The sequence below is a fragment of the Anas platyrhynchos genome, chromosome 5, assembly GCF_047663525.1.
Source record: "Anas platyrhynchos isolate ZD024472 breed Pekin duck chromosome 5, IASCAAS_PekinDuck_T2T, whole genome shotgun sequence".
Classification (NCBI taxonomy): Eukaryota; Metazoa; Chordata; class Aves; order Anseriformes; family Anatidae; genus Anas; species Anas platyrhynchos.
This window is the reverse complement of record NC_092591.1, coordinates 30,606,964-30,620,713: the sequence shown is the minus strand read 5'-3', so window position 1 is coordinate 30,620,713 and position 13,750 is coordinate 30,606,964. Positions and strand designations below refer to the sequence as shown.

The following is a 13,750-nucleotide window of genomic DNA, read 5'->3' as shown; positions in this document are numbered from 1 at the left end:
GAAGAGCCCAGGGCCCAGCCCCGGGACCTTCCTTTGGCCCCAGAGCTGCACGCTCCCCCTGCCAGGAGAACAGATTCAGGGAAGGGCACGGCGCATCCCAGGGATGCTTCCCCTGCCCCAGTACTCCCAGCGACACCCGCCCTGGGGTGAAGGGATCGTGTGCACCCTCAGCAAGCTGGCCGAGGACACCAAGGTGGGCAGGAGTGTTGATGTGCCTGGGGGCAGGAAGGCTCTGCAGACGGACCTGGAGCAATGGGCCGAGGCCAACTGGACGAGGTTCAAGAAGACCAAGTGCCGCGTCCTGCACGTGAGGCACAACAACGCCGTGCACGGCTGCAGGCTGGGGGCAGAGTGGCTGGAAAGCTGCCCGGAGGGAAGGGAGCTGGGGGCATTGGTCGGCAGGAGGAGGCTGAACAGGAGCCAGTGGTGTGCTCAGGTGGCCAAGAGGGCCAACAGCATCCGGGCTAGTGTCAGAAGCGGTGTGGCCAGCAGGGCGAGGGAAGTGATGGTCCCCCTGTACTTAGTCCTGGTGAGGCCACACCTTGAATACTGTGTTCAGCTCTCAGGCCCCCACAACAAGAAGGATATGGAACTATTGCAACTATTAGAACAGAATGTTGTCATTAGTGCACTGTGAGTAGTTTCTGAAAGCAAAACCTGTCCCAGCAAAAGAGGCAACAGCAGTCGCCTGCCCTTGTCCTTCCTGGACCAGAGAGCAGCCTGCTAAACCTCAAGATACTTGGTGCTTACAAAGGCAGTAGTGAGCTGTTTCTTTCTGGGTTTTGCTTCTTCCTTTTCTCAGATGATGGTTGTGATTGGTAATTTCCAGCACAGCTGCTTGACTTGGCACAGGTTGCTGTCGTTTAACCCAGCAGCAGCTGAGTACCACAGAGCCCTTCAGTGGCTCCCCTCCCCTGCCCAAGTGGGATGATGTAGAAAACTGAGTAAACAAACAAACAAAAAACAGAGGGTACGAAAGGGCCGGTGTTGTGTGGAGCGAGACCTGGCAGTGCTGCTCGGGCCAAGCCCTGTGCCTGCTAACCGCAGCCTGTCCTATCGTCCTGCATGGGGCTGGAGCTGGAGCTGCCCAGGGCAGAAAGCAAGAAGCCAGAGGAGCTGGGGGGGGAGAGCAGCGCTGCTCTGGCACCCCGAGGACGTCCCCTGGGCCTGGTCCCCAGCCTGGGGTGGCCGCTTCCCACTCTGCTCCTGGGGCTGACCTCCCCACCAGGGCTTTTGGGGCTGGATGCCCAGCTTGCCGGCACAGCATGGTCCTGTGGACTGAAGCCCGGCACAAGGCTTTCACAACAGCCTGGGAGACACAGCCACTTGGCAGAGCCCAGCCCTGCAGCCGTGGCCCCAGCATCCCCAGCTCAGGGGGACACAGCAGTCTGGAAGGCAGGCTCCCTTCGGGGAGCTTTTGGGTGCTGAGCCCCAGCAGGGAGGCGGGGGGGTGCGTGACGCCAGAAGCGGAGCCGAGTCTCATATTTGGGCACGGAGCAGGTTATTGGAGGCTGGGCCCCGGCAGGCAGCAGATAACCCTCCTGATAGCGGCTCACAAGGTGCCTCTGCCGCCCCCATTGGCTCCTGCCAGCAGGGGCTGCCTATATATCCCCCTCCCCGGCGGGGGGCTGCGTCTGGCACTGGGGGCAGGATGGTGCCTGCCAGGGCACTGGGGCTGCTCCTCTGCGTGCAGCTCTGCGGGGGTGAGTGGTGGGGCTGGCCTTGGGCAGGGGCTAGCCGTGGGGTAATGGCTGGCTTTGGGGCAGTGAGTCATGGTGGTGGTGCTGGGGATGCCGTGTTGGGATTCCCAAGTCCAGGACTGAGTCCTGTACCCGGTGCAGAGGCGCTGGAGCTGAGGCTGGCGGCTGGCAGGGGACTGTGCGAGGGGAGAGTGGAGGTGAAGCTGCGGGGTCAGTGGGGCACGGTGGCGGACAATGCCTGGGACATGGAGGATGCTGAGGTAGTGTGCCAGCAGATGGGCTGCGGCTCGGCCACTAGCACATACCGTGACCCTCTTTTTGGCCAAGCAAAAGGTTCTATCAGCTTGGCTCTTGTTGACTGTAATGGGGATGAGAAGGCCCTCTGGGACTGCAAGATTCAAGGCTGGGGACCATACCACGGATCTCACGACTATGATACTGCTGTGGTGTGCCAAGGTGAGTGCTGGGGACATGCGGTGCTGCAGGGAGCCCCCTCGTGCGCATTCCCCCCAGGAGCCCTCCTCTCGCGGCAGGGTTCTCCCGTCTGGCCGGAGGGGACGGCGCCTGCTCGGGGCGGCTGGAGGTGCGTCAGGGCCGGGCCTGGGCCACCGTCTGCCACGGCCACGTGGACCTCAAGGCCGCCCAGGTGGTGTGCAGGGAGTTGGGCTGCGGCACGGCAGTGGCCGTCCCCGCTGCCGGCCATTTTGGGGCAGCAACGGGGCCGCTCTGGGACGGCGCCTTTGAGTGCAACGGCAGCGAGCCACTCCTGGCCAGCTGCGCCCGGCGGCCGACCCACGGCCAGGCCTGTGCTGGCCCCGCTGCTATCGTCTGCTCACGTAAGTGCTGGGGCCGGTGTCCGGGGGGCCGGGGCAGCCCCTTGCAGCGTGGGGTGCCCCGGGGGGGCCCTGCCCTGCCATCCCCCCAGCGCCCTCTCTGCGCCCCAGGCTACACCGGTTTCCGTTTGGCGGATGGTGGCTCGGGCTGCGCCGGGCGGGTGGAGGTGGAGGCGCAGGGGACATGGGGAGCGCTGTGTGCCAGCGCCTGGGACCTGCGCGATGCCCATGTCCTGTGCCGCCACCTGGGCTGCGGCCCCGCCGCCTCCCTGCCCCCAGGAGGCCATTTCGGGACGGGCAAGGCGACGGGGCCGCTGCGGCGCGATGCCCTGAGCTGCAGCGGGAGCGAGCGGCACCCGGGCGAGTGCCCCGTGGCGCTGCTGGGGGAGCCCGCCTGTCCCCCTGGCCATGCCGCCGCCGTCAACTGCTCAGGTGGGTGCAGGGGCCGCGGGGACCTGTCGCAGGCGGGGAGCAGCGCCCGTCCCCACGGCACGGCCGGGCTCTTGCAGGCGCCGCTGAGCCCCTGCAGCTGCTGGACGGGGAGAGCCGGTGCGACGGGCGGCTGGAGGTGGCCACGAGCCCCGGGGCCTGGGCCCGCGTGGCTGCGGGGCCGGGGGATGACCGAGCTGCCTCGGTGGCGTGCCGGCAGCTGGGCTGCGGTGTGCCAGAGAAGGTCTACGCTGTGCCGGCCGCCAGCTCGGGCCCTGTGGAGCTGCAGGAGCTGCGCTGTGCTGGCAGCGAGGAGCTCCTGGCGCAGTGCAACGCCTCGGGGCCTGCCGCAGCGCCCGGCCACAGCCCCCCAGAGGTGGCCGTTGCCTGCTCAGGTGAGTGCGCCGGGAAGGGTCGCAGGTGCCCAGCGGTTGCCCCCAGCCCCATCCTGGCCCTCCCGTGCAGGCAGCCGGCGGCTGAGGCTGGCGGGCGGCCCCGGGCGCTGCGCCGGCAGGGTGGAGGTGTACAGCGAGGGCATGTGGGGCACCGTCTGCCAGGACGCCTGGGACCTGCCAGATGCCGACGTCGTGTGCCGCCAGCTGGGCTGCGGGCGGGCCCTGGAGGCGCCCGGCTCGGAGCGCTTCGGGCCCGGCGTGGGGACGCTGTGGCCGGGTGCCGGGGGCTGCTCGGGGACGGAGGCGGCTCTCTGGGCCTGCCCAGCCCCGGCACGGCGTGGCTGCCGCCGGGGCGGCGGTGCCGGTGCCGTGTGCTCAGGTAGGTGAGCACTGTGATCCCTCAGCTGGGTGGGGAGCAGGCCCCGCTGCCCGTGGGGTGCACGCTGCCCCACCTGTCCCAATGGTGCCGTGACCCCCCGTCCCCTGTTGTTGCAGGGCTGCTGCGGCTGGCGGGGGGCAGCAGCAGCTGCAGCGGGCACCTGGAGGTGCTGCGCGAGGGGACGTGGGGCCACGTGTGCGCCAACGACACCAGCCCCGCCACAGCTGCCGTTGTCTGCCGCCAGCTGGGCTGTGGCAGCGGGGGGAGGCTGGTGGCCGTCCCCGCACAGGGCTCGGTCCCCGCCTGGCTGGGCTCGGTGCGATGCCAGGAGGGGGCCCCCTCGCTCTGGCGCTGCCCCTCGGCGCCCTGGTACCTGCAGTCCTGCGGCCCCAAGGGGGTCGCCCACATTGCCTGTGACGAGGACACCGAGGACACGAGTGGGGCCACCAGCACTGCAGGTAGCAGCTGCCGGCACGGGGGTGCTTGCCCAGGTGGCTCTGCCCGTGCCCCCTGCCCCCTGCCCCTGCTGCCGTGCGGATCCCGGCCTCACGCTGCCCCTCGCCATCCCTGCAGGTGCCAGCAGCAGCAGCAGCGTTGCCCCACTGACAGCAGTGTCGGGGAGCGTGCCGGTGCCCACGGTCCTGTGCGTGCTCCTGGGGACGTTGCTGGGTCTGGCCCTGGCAGCCCTGGCTGTGCAGGCACACCGCGCACGGCTGCAACGCCGAGGTGGGCGTCGCTTTCGGAGTCTCCGTGGGCTGTGGGGAACAGTGGTCCTGCCATTGCAGCGTGTACTTCCTTACAGACCCCGTGAAAGCCACGGATGTCGGCGCTGAGGCCGTGTATGAGGAGCTGGATTACAGCCTGATGCCCGAGTACCAGGAGGTGCCCAGCCACACAGGTGGGAGCACAGTTGTCCCTAGGGCCTGGGGCTGTCCCCATCCCTGGCCCAACACTCAGCAGCCCCTTCTCCACTGCAGGCTCCCTGTCCGAGGGCTCGGGAATGAAGCTGCAGGATGACAGCTGGGATGGTGACAAGGAAGAGAGCAACCCCAGAGAGGCCCCAGGTAGGGCAAGGGGCAATCAGTAGGGACTGCAAGGCACAGGGGACCCAAGGAGAGGGGCTATGACGGAGCAGTGGTGCTGGGGAGATGAGGGCACACTGCCCTTGAAGCTGCGTCCTCAGCCCCGGCCCCTCCTTGCCTGGTGCAGCCCCCCCAGCCCAGCCTGGGCACGGCCCCTCAGATGGCTATGACGATGCTGCAGCCGTGCCGGAGGAGCCCCCCGCTCCCCACGGTGGGGACGCCCCGGCGCAGCCCTGCGGGGACACGGGCTATGACGACGTTGACATGGGCACCCTGGGGACAGCACCCTGAGGAGGACCTGGGGACACGGCTGCAGGAGGGGGCTCCAGCCCCAGGGAGGGCTGGCCCTGCCCATGGGGTCACACGTCCCTGCCCAGCCCTCAGCACGCTGCAGAAACGGCTCCATCGGCCCGCCCGCACCCGTGGCCCAATGTCACACCAGGCTCCTTTGAAGTTTTTCATCATGGCCTTTCCCTTCGCAACACTCCTTCCCATTAAAGCCCCCAAGTGCTTGGAACCTCGCTCCCGGCACCATTGTGTGTCTCTCTCTCTCTCCCGGGTCCATCGTCCATCCCTCGGGGCCATGGCGTAGAGCTGGGCCCGCAGGCACATCCCCATGGCTCTGGGCACGCAGGAAGGATGGGGAAGAGCCCAGGGCCCAGCCCCGGGACCTTCCTTTGGCCCCAGAGCTGCACGCTCTCCCTGCCATGATAATGTAGAATGATAGAATCATAGTATATCCCGAGTTGGACTCGATGATCCATATGCGTCCCTTCCAACTCCTGCCACCACACAGGTCTGTTATAAGTTGTCCCCTTAATTTTTCAGAGAGCATTGTATTAACCATAGAAAGGAATTTATGGAGTAAGCCAACAGCATGCAAAACTGCGCTGGGCGGCAGGGGAGTCTCAGCTCCGCCAAAGGCACACATCTCACCCCTGCCAGGGTCCCTTTTTATATCTTGGTAATTCCAGGATTACGCAGCACATCCTAGTATATTCTGCGACTGCGCGCACTGTTGCTAGGGGGTCGTCTCTGTCCCTCTGGTGGTCGTGAAGATGAAGGCCGTAGTGTTCCTCGGCCTTGTAGTTCAGCTTCTTTTTTAATTTGGTCATGTTGGCCCAGCGTGAGACGGGAAGGCAGGATGTTGATACACTAGTTTAGCAACAAGACAATGAACAAACATTTATTGTGTATTACAAGGTCTACCCTAGTTTTTGGCCATGTGAGTAAACGCACAGTCCGTGCACTGCTTAAACTCCGACAGGCCTGGTGCCGTGACTGCTTCCCTTGGGAGCCTGTTCCAGTGATTGACCCCCCTCTCGGTGAAGAACCTCTTCCTGATGTGCAGCCTAAACCTCCCCTGCCTCAGCCTGACACCATTCCCGCGGGTCCTATCACTGGTGATTAAGGAGAATAGGTCAGCGCCTGCCCCTCCACTCCCCCTCGTGAGGAAGCTGTAGACCACGATGAGGTCCCCCCAAAGCCTCCTCTCCTCCAGGCTGAACAGGCCCAGTGCCCTCAGGCGCTCCTCATACATCTTCCCCTCTTGGCCCTTCACCATTTCGTTGCCCTCCTCTGGACACTCTCCAGCAGTTTCATGTCCTTCTTGTCCTGTGGTGCCCAGCACTGCACGCAGTGCTCGAGGTGAGGCCGCACCAGCGCAGAGCAGAGCGGCACCAGCACCTCCCTCGACCGACTGGCGATGCCGTGCTTGATGCTCCCCAGGGTATTGGCCCTCCTGGCTGCCAGGGCACACTGCTGGCTCATATTCAGCTTGCTGTCAAACACAACCCCCGGATCCCTCTCTGCGGGGCTGCTCTCCAGCGTCTCATTGCCCAGTCTGTACGTACTGCCAGGGTTGCCCCGTCCCAGGTGCAGGAAGCGGCACTTGCTCTTGTTAAACTTCATGCCGTTTAGGCCGCATGAACAGGCCGAGGGAAGGGCACGGCTCGTGGGGACCAGCAGAAACAACAGCACGCAGCGTAGTGTCATTGTAGCCACGCTTAGCTTTGCATCTACTCGCAAGAATGTGCTCAGTGCTGCACAGTAGCAAGAAGAACCGCGGTGTGTGGCCACTCATTGCAAATGGTAGAGGATCAAATCCAGGCAGTGACAAACTCGTGCTCCTCCCAGCTGACGGGAGATCCTCAGAAACAACTCGGCCTCGGGCAGTGCTGTGGCACCTCCATAGTGTGAGGGTCAGCAGCAAATTGGCTTTTATGGGGAGGGAAGGGAAGGGAAGGGAAGGGAAGGGAAGGGAAGGGAAGGGAAGGGAAGGGAAGGGAAGGGAAGGGAAGGGAAGGGAAGGGAAGGGAAGGGAAGGGAAGGGAAGGGAAGGGAAGGGAAGGGAAGGGAAGGGAAGGGAAGGGAAGGGAAGGGAAGGGAAGGGAAGGGAAGGGAAGGGAAGGGAAGGGCCAGCGGAGTGATTGTTCCTCTCTACTCAGCCCTGGAGAGGCTGGAACTCAAAGATTGTGTTCAGTTTTGTGCCCCTCACTACAAGAAGGACAGGGAGGTGCTGGAACATGTCCAGAGAAGGGCAGCAAAGCTGTTGAAGCGTCTAGAGAACAACTCTTATGAGGAGCAGCTGAGAGCCGCTGAAAGAGGCCTGGAGAAAACGAGGCTCAGGGGTCACCTTATCATGCTCTTGAAATACCTTAAGGGAAGTTGTAGGGAGTGGGGGTCCGCCTCTTTTCCAAACACATTGGGTGAGCCAAACTGGCCAGAGGGACACTGCATCCTACATGACATCATGCTAAACAATAAGAAGGGAGAGGGTTGGCTGGGGGGATACTGCTGCCTGGGGACAGGCTGGGCTTCGGTCAGAGCACAGTGAGCAATTGCTCTGTGCACCACCTGTTTCAAATCTGTATACTTATATATTTACTGCTATCATCATCATTATTTTCCCTTCACTTTGTGTCCTATTTAACTGTCTCATGACAGTAACCCATGACTTTAACCTATTGTTTGTTTTTCCTCAGTTCTCTGCCCCATCCCACTTGGGCAGGGGAGGGGAGCCACTGAAGGGCTCTGTGGTACTCAGCTGCTGCTGGGTTAAACGACAGCAACCTGTGCCAAGTCAAGCAGCTGTGCTGGAAATTACCAATCACAACCATCATCTGAGAAAAGGAAGAAGCAAAACCCAGAAAGAAACAGCTCACTACTGCCTTTGTAAGCACCAAGTATCTTGAGGTTTAGCAGGCTGCTCTCTGGTCCAGGAAGGACAAGGGCAGGCGACTGCTGTTGCCTCTTTTGCTGGGACAGGTTTTGCTTTCAGAAACTACTTGCAGAGCACTAATGACAACATTGTGTTCTAACAGGTCCATGTCCTTCTTGTAGGAGGTGCCTTGGAGTTGAAAGCAGTACTCAAGTTGTGGTGTCACCAGGGCTGAGTACAGAGGGACAATCAGTTCCCTCGCCCTGCTGGCCACACCACTTCTGACACTAGCCCGGATGCTGTTGGCCCTCTTGGCCACCTGAGCACACCGCTGGCTCCTGTTCAGCCTCCTGCCGACCAATGCCCCCAACTCCCTTCCCTCCGGGCAGCTTTCCAGCCACTCTGCCCCCAGCCTGCAGCCTTGCACGGGGTTGTTGTGCCCCACGTGCAGGACGCGGCACTTGGCCGTGTTGAACCTCGTCCAGTTGGCCTCGGCCCATTGCTCCAGCCTGTGCAGGTCCCTCTGCAGAGCCTTCCTGCCCTCAGGCACATCAACACTCCTGCCCACCTTGGTGACCTCAGCCAGCTTGCTGAGGGTGCACGCGATCCCTTCACCCCAGGGCGGGTGTCGCTGGGAGTACTGGGGAAGGGGAAGCGTCCCTGGGATGCGCCGTGCCCGTCCCTGAATCTATTCTCCTTGCAGGGAGAGCATGCAGCTCTGGGGCCAAAGGAAGGTCCCGGGGCTGGGCCCTGGGCTCTTCCCCATCCTTCCTACGTGCCCAGAGCCATGGGGACGTGCCTGCGGGCCCAGCTCTACGCCATGGCCCTGAGGGATGGACGATGGAAACGGGAGAGAGAGAGAGACACACAATGGTGCCGGGAGCGAGGTTCCAAGCACTTGCGGGCTTTAATGGGAAGGAGTGCTGCGAAGGGAAAGGCCGTGCTGAAAAACTTCACAAGGAGCCTGGTGTGACATTGGGCCACGGGTGCGGGCGGGCCGATGGAGCCGTTTCTGCAGCGTGCTGAGGGCTGGGCAGGGACGGGTGACCCCATGGGCAGGGCCAGCCCTCCCTGGGGCCGGAGCCCCCTCCTGCAGCCGTGTCCCCAGGGCCTCCTCACGGCGCTGTCCCCAGGGTGCCCATGTCAACGTCGTCATAGCCCGGGTCCCCGTGGGGCTGCGCCGGGGCGTCCCCACCGTGGGGAGCGGGGGGCTCCTCCGGCACGGCTGCAGCATCGTCATAACCATCCGGGGAGACGTGCCCGGGCTGGGTTGGGAGGGCTGCGCCAGGCGAGGAGGGGCCGGGGCTGAGGATGCAACCTCAAGGGCCGTGTGCCCTCATCTCCCCAGCACCACTGCTTCATCATAGCCCCTCTCCTTGGGTCCCCTGTGCCTTGCAGTCCCTACTGATTGCCTCTTGCCCTACCTGGGGCCTCTCTGGGGTTGCTCTCCTCCTTTTCACCATCCCAGTTGTCGTCCTGCAGCTTCATTCCCGAGCCCTCGGACAGGGAGCCTGCAGTGGAGAAGGGGCTGCTGAGTGCTTGGCCAGGGATGGGGACAGCCCCAGGCCCTTGGGACAACCGTGCTCCCACCTGTGTGGCTGGGCATCTCCTGGTACTCGGGCATCAGGCTGTAATCCAGCTCCTCGTACACAGCCTCAGCGCCGACATCCGTTGCTTTCACGGGGTCTGTAAGGAAGTACACGTTGCAGTGGCAGGACCCACTGTTCCCGACACCCCATGGATACTCTGAAAGGGGCACCAGGGGAAGCCCCAAGGCTGTGCCCACCTCGGCGTTGCAGCCGTGCGCGGTGTGCCTGCACAGCCAGGGCTGCCAGGGCCAGGCCCAGCAACGTCCCCAGGAGCACGCACAGGACCGTGGGCACCGGCACGCTCCCCGACACTGCTGTCAGTGGGGCAACGCTGCTGCTGCTGCTGCTGGCACCTGCAGGGATGGCGAGGGGCAGCGTGAGGCCGGGATCCGCACGGCAGCAGGGGCAGGGGGCAGGGGGCACGGGCAGAGCCACCTGGGCAAGCACCCCCGTGCCGGCAGCTGCTACCTGCAGTGCTGGTGGCCCCGCTCGTGTCCTCGGTGTCCTCGTCACAGGCAATGTGGGCGACCCCCTCGGGGCCACAGAACTGCAGGTGCCAGGGCGCCGAGGGGCAGCGCCAGAGCGAGGGGGCCCCCTCCTGGCATCGCACCCAGCCCAGCCAGGCGGGGACCGAGCCCTGTGCAGGGACGGCCACCAGCCTCCCCCCGCTGCCACAGCCCAGCTGGCGGCACACAACGGCAGCTGTGGCGGGGCTGGTGTCGTTGGCGCACACGCGGCCCCACGTCCCCTCGCGCAGCACCTCCAGGTGCCCGCTGCAGCTGCTGCTGCCCCCCGCCAGACGCAGCAGCCCTGCAACAACAGGGGACGGGGGGTCGCGGCACCATTGGGACAGGTGGGGCAGCGCGCACCCCACAGGCAGCAGGGCCTGCTCCCCACCCAGCTGAGGGATCACAGTGCTCACCTACCTGAGCACACGGCACCGGCACCGCCGCCCCGGCGGCAGCCACGTCGTGCCGGGGCTGGGCAGGCCCAGAGAGCCGCCTCCGTCCCCGAGCAGCCCCCGGCACCCGGCCACAGCGTCCCCACGCCGGGCCCGAAGCGCTCCGAGCCAGGCGCCTCCAGGGCCAGCCCACAGCCCAGCTGGCGGCACACGACGTCGGCATCTGGCAGGTCCCAGGCGTCCTGGCACACGGTGCCCCACGTGCCCTCGCTGTACACCTCCACCCTGCCGGCGCAGCGCCCGGGGCCGCCCGCCAGCCTCAGCTGCCGGCTGCCTGCACGGGAGGGCCAGCATGGGGCTGGGGGCACCCGCTGGGCACCTGCGGCCCTTCCCGGCGCACTCACCTGAGCAGGCGACGGCCGCCTCTGGGGGGCTGTGGCCGGGCGCTGCGGCAGACCCCGAGGCGTTGCACTGCGCCAGGAGCTCCTCGCTGCCGGCACAGTGCAGCTCCTGCAGCTCCTCGGGGCCCGAGCTGGCGGCCGGCACAGCGTAGACCTTCTCTGGCACACCGCAGCCCAGCTGCCGGCACGCCACCAAGGCAGCTCGGTCGTCCCCCGGCCCCGCAGCCACGCGGGCCCAGGTCCCGGGGCTCGTGGCCACCTCCAGCCGCCCATCGCACCGACTCTCCCCGTCCAGCAGCCGCAGGGGCTCAGCGGCGCCTGCAAGAGCCCGGCCGTGCCGTGGGGACGGGCGCTGCTCCCCGCCTGCCACGGGTCCCCGCGGCCCCTGCACCCACCTGAGCAGTTGACGGCGGCGGCATGGCCAGGGGGGCAGGCGGGCTCCCCCAGCAGCGCCACGGGGCACTCGCCCGGGTGCCGCTCGCTCCCGCTGCAGCTCAGGGCATCGCGCCGCAGTGGCCCCGTGGCCGTGCCCGTCCCGAAATGGCCTCCTGGGGGCAGGGAGGCGGCGGGGCCGCAGCCCAGGTGGCGGCACAGGACGTGGGCGTCGCGCAGGTCCCAGGCGCTGGCACACAGCGCTCCCCATGTCCCCTGCGCCTCCACCTCCACCCGCCCGGCGCAGCCCGAGCCGCCATCCGCCAAACGGAAACCGGTGTAGGCTGCGGCGCAGAGAGGGTGCTGGGGGGATGGCAGGGCAGGGCCCCCCCGGGGCGCCCCACGCTGCAAGGGGCTGCCCCGGCCCCCCGGACACCGGCCCCAGCACTTACGTGAGCAGACGATAGCAGCGGGGCCAGCACAGGCCTGGCCGTGGGTCGGCCGCCGGGCGCAGCTGGCCAGGAGTGGCTCGCTGCCGTTGCACTCAAAGGCGCCGTCCCAGAGCGGCCCCGTTGCTGCCCCAAAATGGCCGGCAGCGGGGACGGCCACTGCCGTGCCGCAGCCCAGCTCCCTGCACACCACCTGGGCGGCCTTGAGGTCCACGTGGCCGTGGCAGACGGTGGCCCAGGCCCGGCCCTGACGCACCTCCAGCCGCCCCGAGCAGGCGCCGTCCCCTCCGGCCAGACGGGAGAACCCTGCCGCGAGAGGAGGGCTCCTGGGGGGGATGCGCACGAGGGGGCTCCCTGCAGCACCGCATGTCCCCAGCACTCACCTTGGCACACCACAGTGCTGTCGTATTCATGAGGGCCTTCGTAGGGACCCCAGCCTTGAATCTTGCAGTCCCAGAGGGCCTTCTCTGTCCCATCACAGTCAACAAGCGCCAAACTGAGGGGGCCGTCAGCTCGGCCAAAATTGGACCCTTTGTAGATGTCAGCGACTGAGCCGCAGCCCATCTGCTGGCACACTACCTCAGCGTCCTCTGTGTCCCAGGCATCATCTGCCACCGTGCCCCAGCGTCCCCGCAGCTTCACCTCCACTCTCCCCTCACAGGGTCCCCTGCCAGCCGCCAGCCTCAGCTCCAGCGCCTCTGTAGCACGTACAGGACTCAGTCCTGACCTTGGGGATCACAACATGGCATCCCCAGCACCACGACCCCACCTCACCTGTGCAGGTAACCCCCACGTCCGACTCATGGTTACAGAAGTGTTTGCCCCAGCCATAATGGGGGCAGTCCTGCAAGGTGGCCTCAGAGCCACGGCAGAGGAAGGGGTGCAGCCAGATGCGTCCCTTGCCCTGCCCAAACGGGGCGTACGGGGACGCCCGGGCCACCGCGCCGCAGCCCAGCTGCCGGCACACCACGCCGGCGCCCCGGTGGTCCCAGTCGAAGTCGTAGCTGCAGACGGAGCCCCACTCGCCCTGGTGCTTCACCTCCACGCGGCCAGCGCAGCGCCCGCCGCCATCCACCAGCCGCAGCTCCCCGCTGCCTGTTCAACCCCAGGGACCTTGCTGAGCCTGGGGGGCACCTGCCCCACAGCTGCTCCCTGATCCCTGCTCCACTGCTTCTCCACTGCTTACCCATGGCCAGCCCCTGCCCCAAGGCCAGCCCCAGCACTCACCCCCACAGAGCTGCACGCAGAGGAGCAGCCCCAGTGCCCTGGCAGGCACCATCCTGCCCCCAGTGCCAGACGCAGCCCCGCGCCGGGGAGGGGGACATATAGGCAGCCCCCGCTGGCAGGAGCCAATGGGGGCGGCGCAGGCACCTTGTGAGCCGCTATCAGGAGGGTTATCTGCTGCCTGCCGGGGCCCAGCCTCCAATAACCTGCTCCGTGCCCAAATATGAGACTCGGCTCCGCTTCTGGCGTCACGCACCCCCCCGCCTCCCCGCTGGGGCTCAGCACCCAAATGTCCCCGAGGGGAGGCAGCCTGCCTGGCTCCTGTGTCCCCCTCAGCTGGGGTTGGGGCTGTGCCCAACAAGAGCAGGTCCCCGTGGGGACAGAGTTATCCCCAGCTTCGGGTCCTCCCTCAGAACATGGCCTCCCTCAGCACCCCAGTACTCAGCCTGTGATGGGGGGGGCCTTGACCCACCTGGAACAAGCCCAAGGGTCACCGTGCAGAATCAGGTCCCCGCGCTGGCCTGAAGACGTGCAGGAGGGACATCTCAAGACCCTGCAGAGGCTCGTGGTACAGGCACAGGGGTGGCAGATTCCCCCTCTCAGGGAAACAGCGGCTCTCACTGCACGCAGCTGCTGGGGCACCTGCGCTGCTGGCGATAGCATCGTGGCTTTGAGCAGCAGCGGGGATGCTGCCAACGGGCTCAGAGCTGAGGCTTCAGCCTCAGGGCACCGATTTGCAGCACCGTCCATGAGGGGATCGTGTCACGTGCAGAGGTTCCTGTCCGACACCAGGGACAGCTTGTGGCCTTGGCATCACCCAGAAAGACCCCAAAGAG

The 13,750-nt window shown here is 65.8% G+C and overlaps 2 protein-coding genes across 2 annotated transcripts; one reads left to right on the top strand and one right to left on the bottom strand.

The window, feature by feature from the left end:
* Positions 1-1,747: 1,747 nt before the first annotated feature.
* On the top strand, positions 1,748-5,223 carry LOC113843749 (antigen WC1.1-like). The gene is made up of 10 exons (XM_072038390.1): positions 1,748-2,156; positions 2,234-2,536; positions 2,645-2,965; positions 3,043-3,357; positions 3,428-3,736; positions 3,853-4,194; positions 4,310-4,468; positions 4,551-4,634; positions 4,714-4,800; positions 4,946-5,223. The coding sequence occupies exons 1-10, from the start codon at positions 1,748-1,750 to the stop codon at positions 5,107-5,109; spliced, it is 2,493 nt and encodes an 830-aa protein (XP_071894491.1). The 3' UTR covers positions 5,110-5,223.
* A 2,792-nt stretch (positions 5,224-8,015) lies between these two features.
* LOC119713058 (antigen WC1.1-like) lies at positions 8,016-12,254 on the bottom strand. Its single transcript, XM_072038389.1, has 9 exons — positions 12,074-12,254; positions 11,694-11,996; positions 11,265-11,585; positions 10,513-11,187; positions 10,036-10,377; positions 9,765-9,920; positions 9,569-9,664; positions 9,403-9,489; positions 8,016-8,167 (listed from the first exon to the last, which is right to left on the bottom strand). The coding sequence occupies exons 1-9, from the start codon at positions 12,252-12,254 to the stop codon at positions 8,016-8,018; spliced, it is 2,313 nt and encodes a 770-aa protein (XP_071894490.1).
* Between the last annotated feature and the right edge of the window lie 1,496 nt (positions 12,255-13,750).

Excerpts from the sequence above, each read along its gene's own strand:
- LOC113843749 (XM_072038390.1), top strand. The coding sequence starts at position 1,748 with ATGGCTGGCTTTGGGGCAGTGAGTCATGGTGGTGGTGCTGGGGATGCC. Across the intron at positions 2,537-2,644 it reads CGCTGCTATCGTCTGCTCAC|GCTACACCGGTTTCCGTTTG; the intron begins GTAAGTGCTGGG and ends TCTGCGCCCCAG. Across the intron at positions 3,358-3,427 it reads GGTGGCCGTTGCCTGCTCAG|GCAGCCGGCGGCTGAGGCTG; the intron begins GTGAGTGCGCCG and ends CCTCCCGTGCAG.
- LOC119713058 (XM_072038389.1), bottom strand. The coding sequence starts at position 12,254 with ATGGGCTGCGGCTCAGTCGCTGACATCTACAAAGGGTCCAATTTTGGC. Across the intron at positions 11,188-11,264 it reads CGCCGCCGTCAACTGCTCAG|GCGCCGCTGAGCCCCTGCGG; the intron begins GTGGGTGCAGGG and ends GGGCTCTTGCAG. Across the intron at positions 9,921-10,035 it reads CGGGGCCACCAGCACTGCAG|GTGCCAGCAGCAGCAGCAGC; the intron begins GTAGCAGCTGCC and ends CCATCCCTGCAG.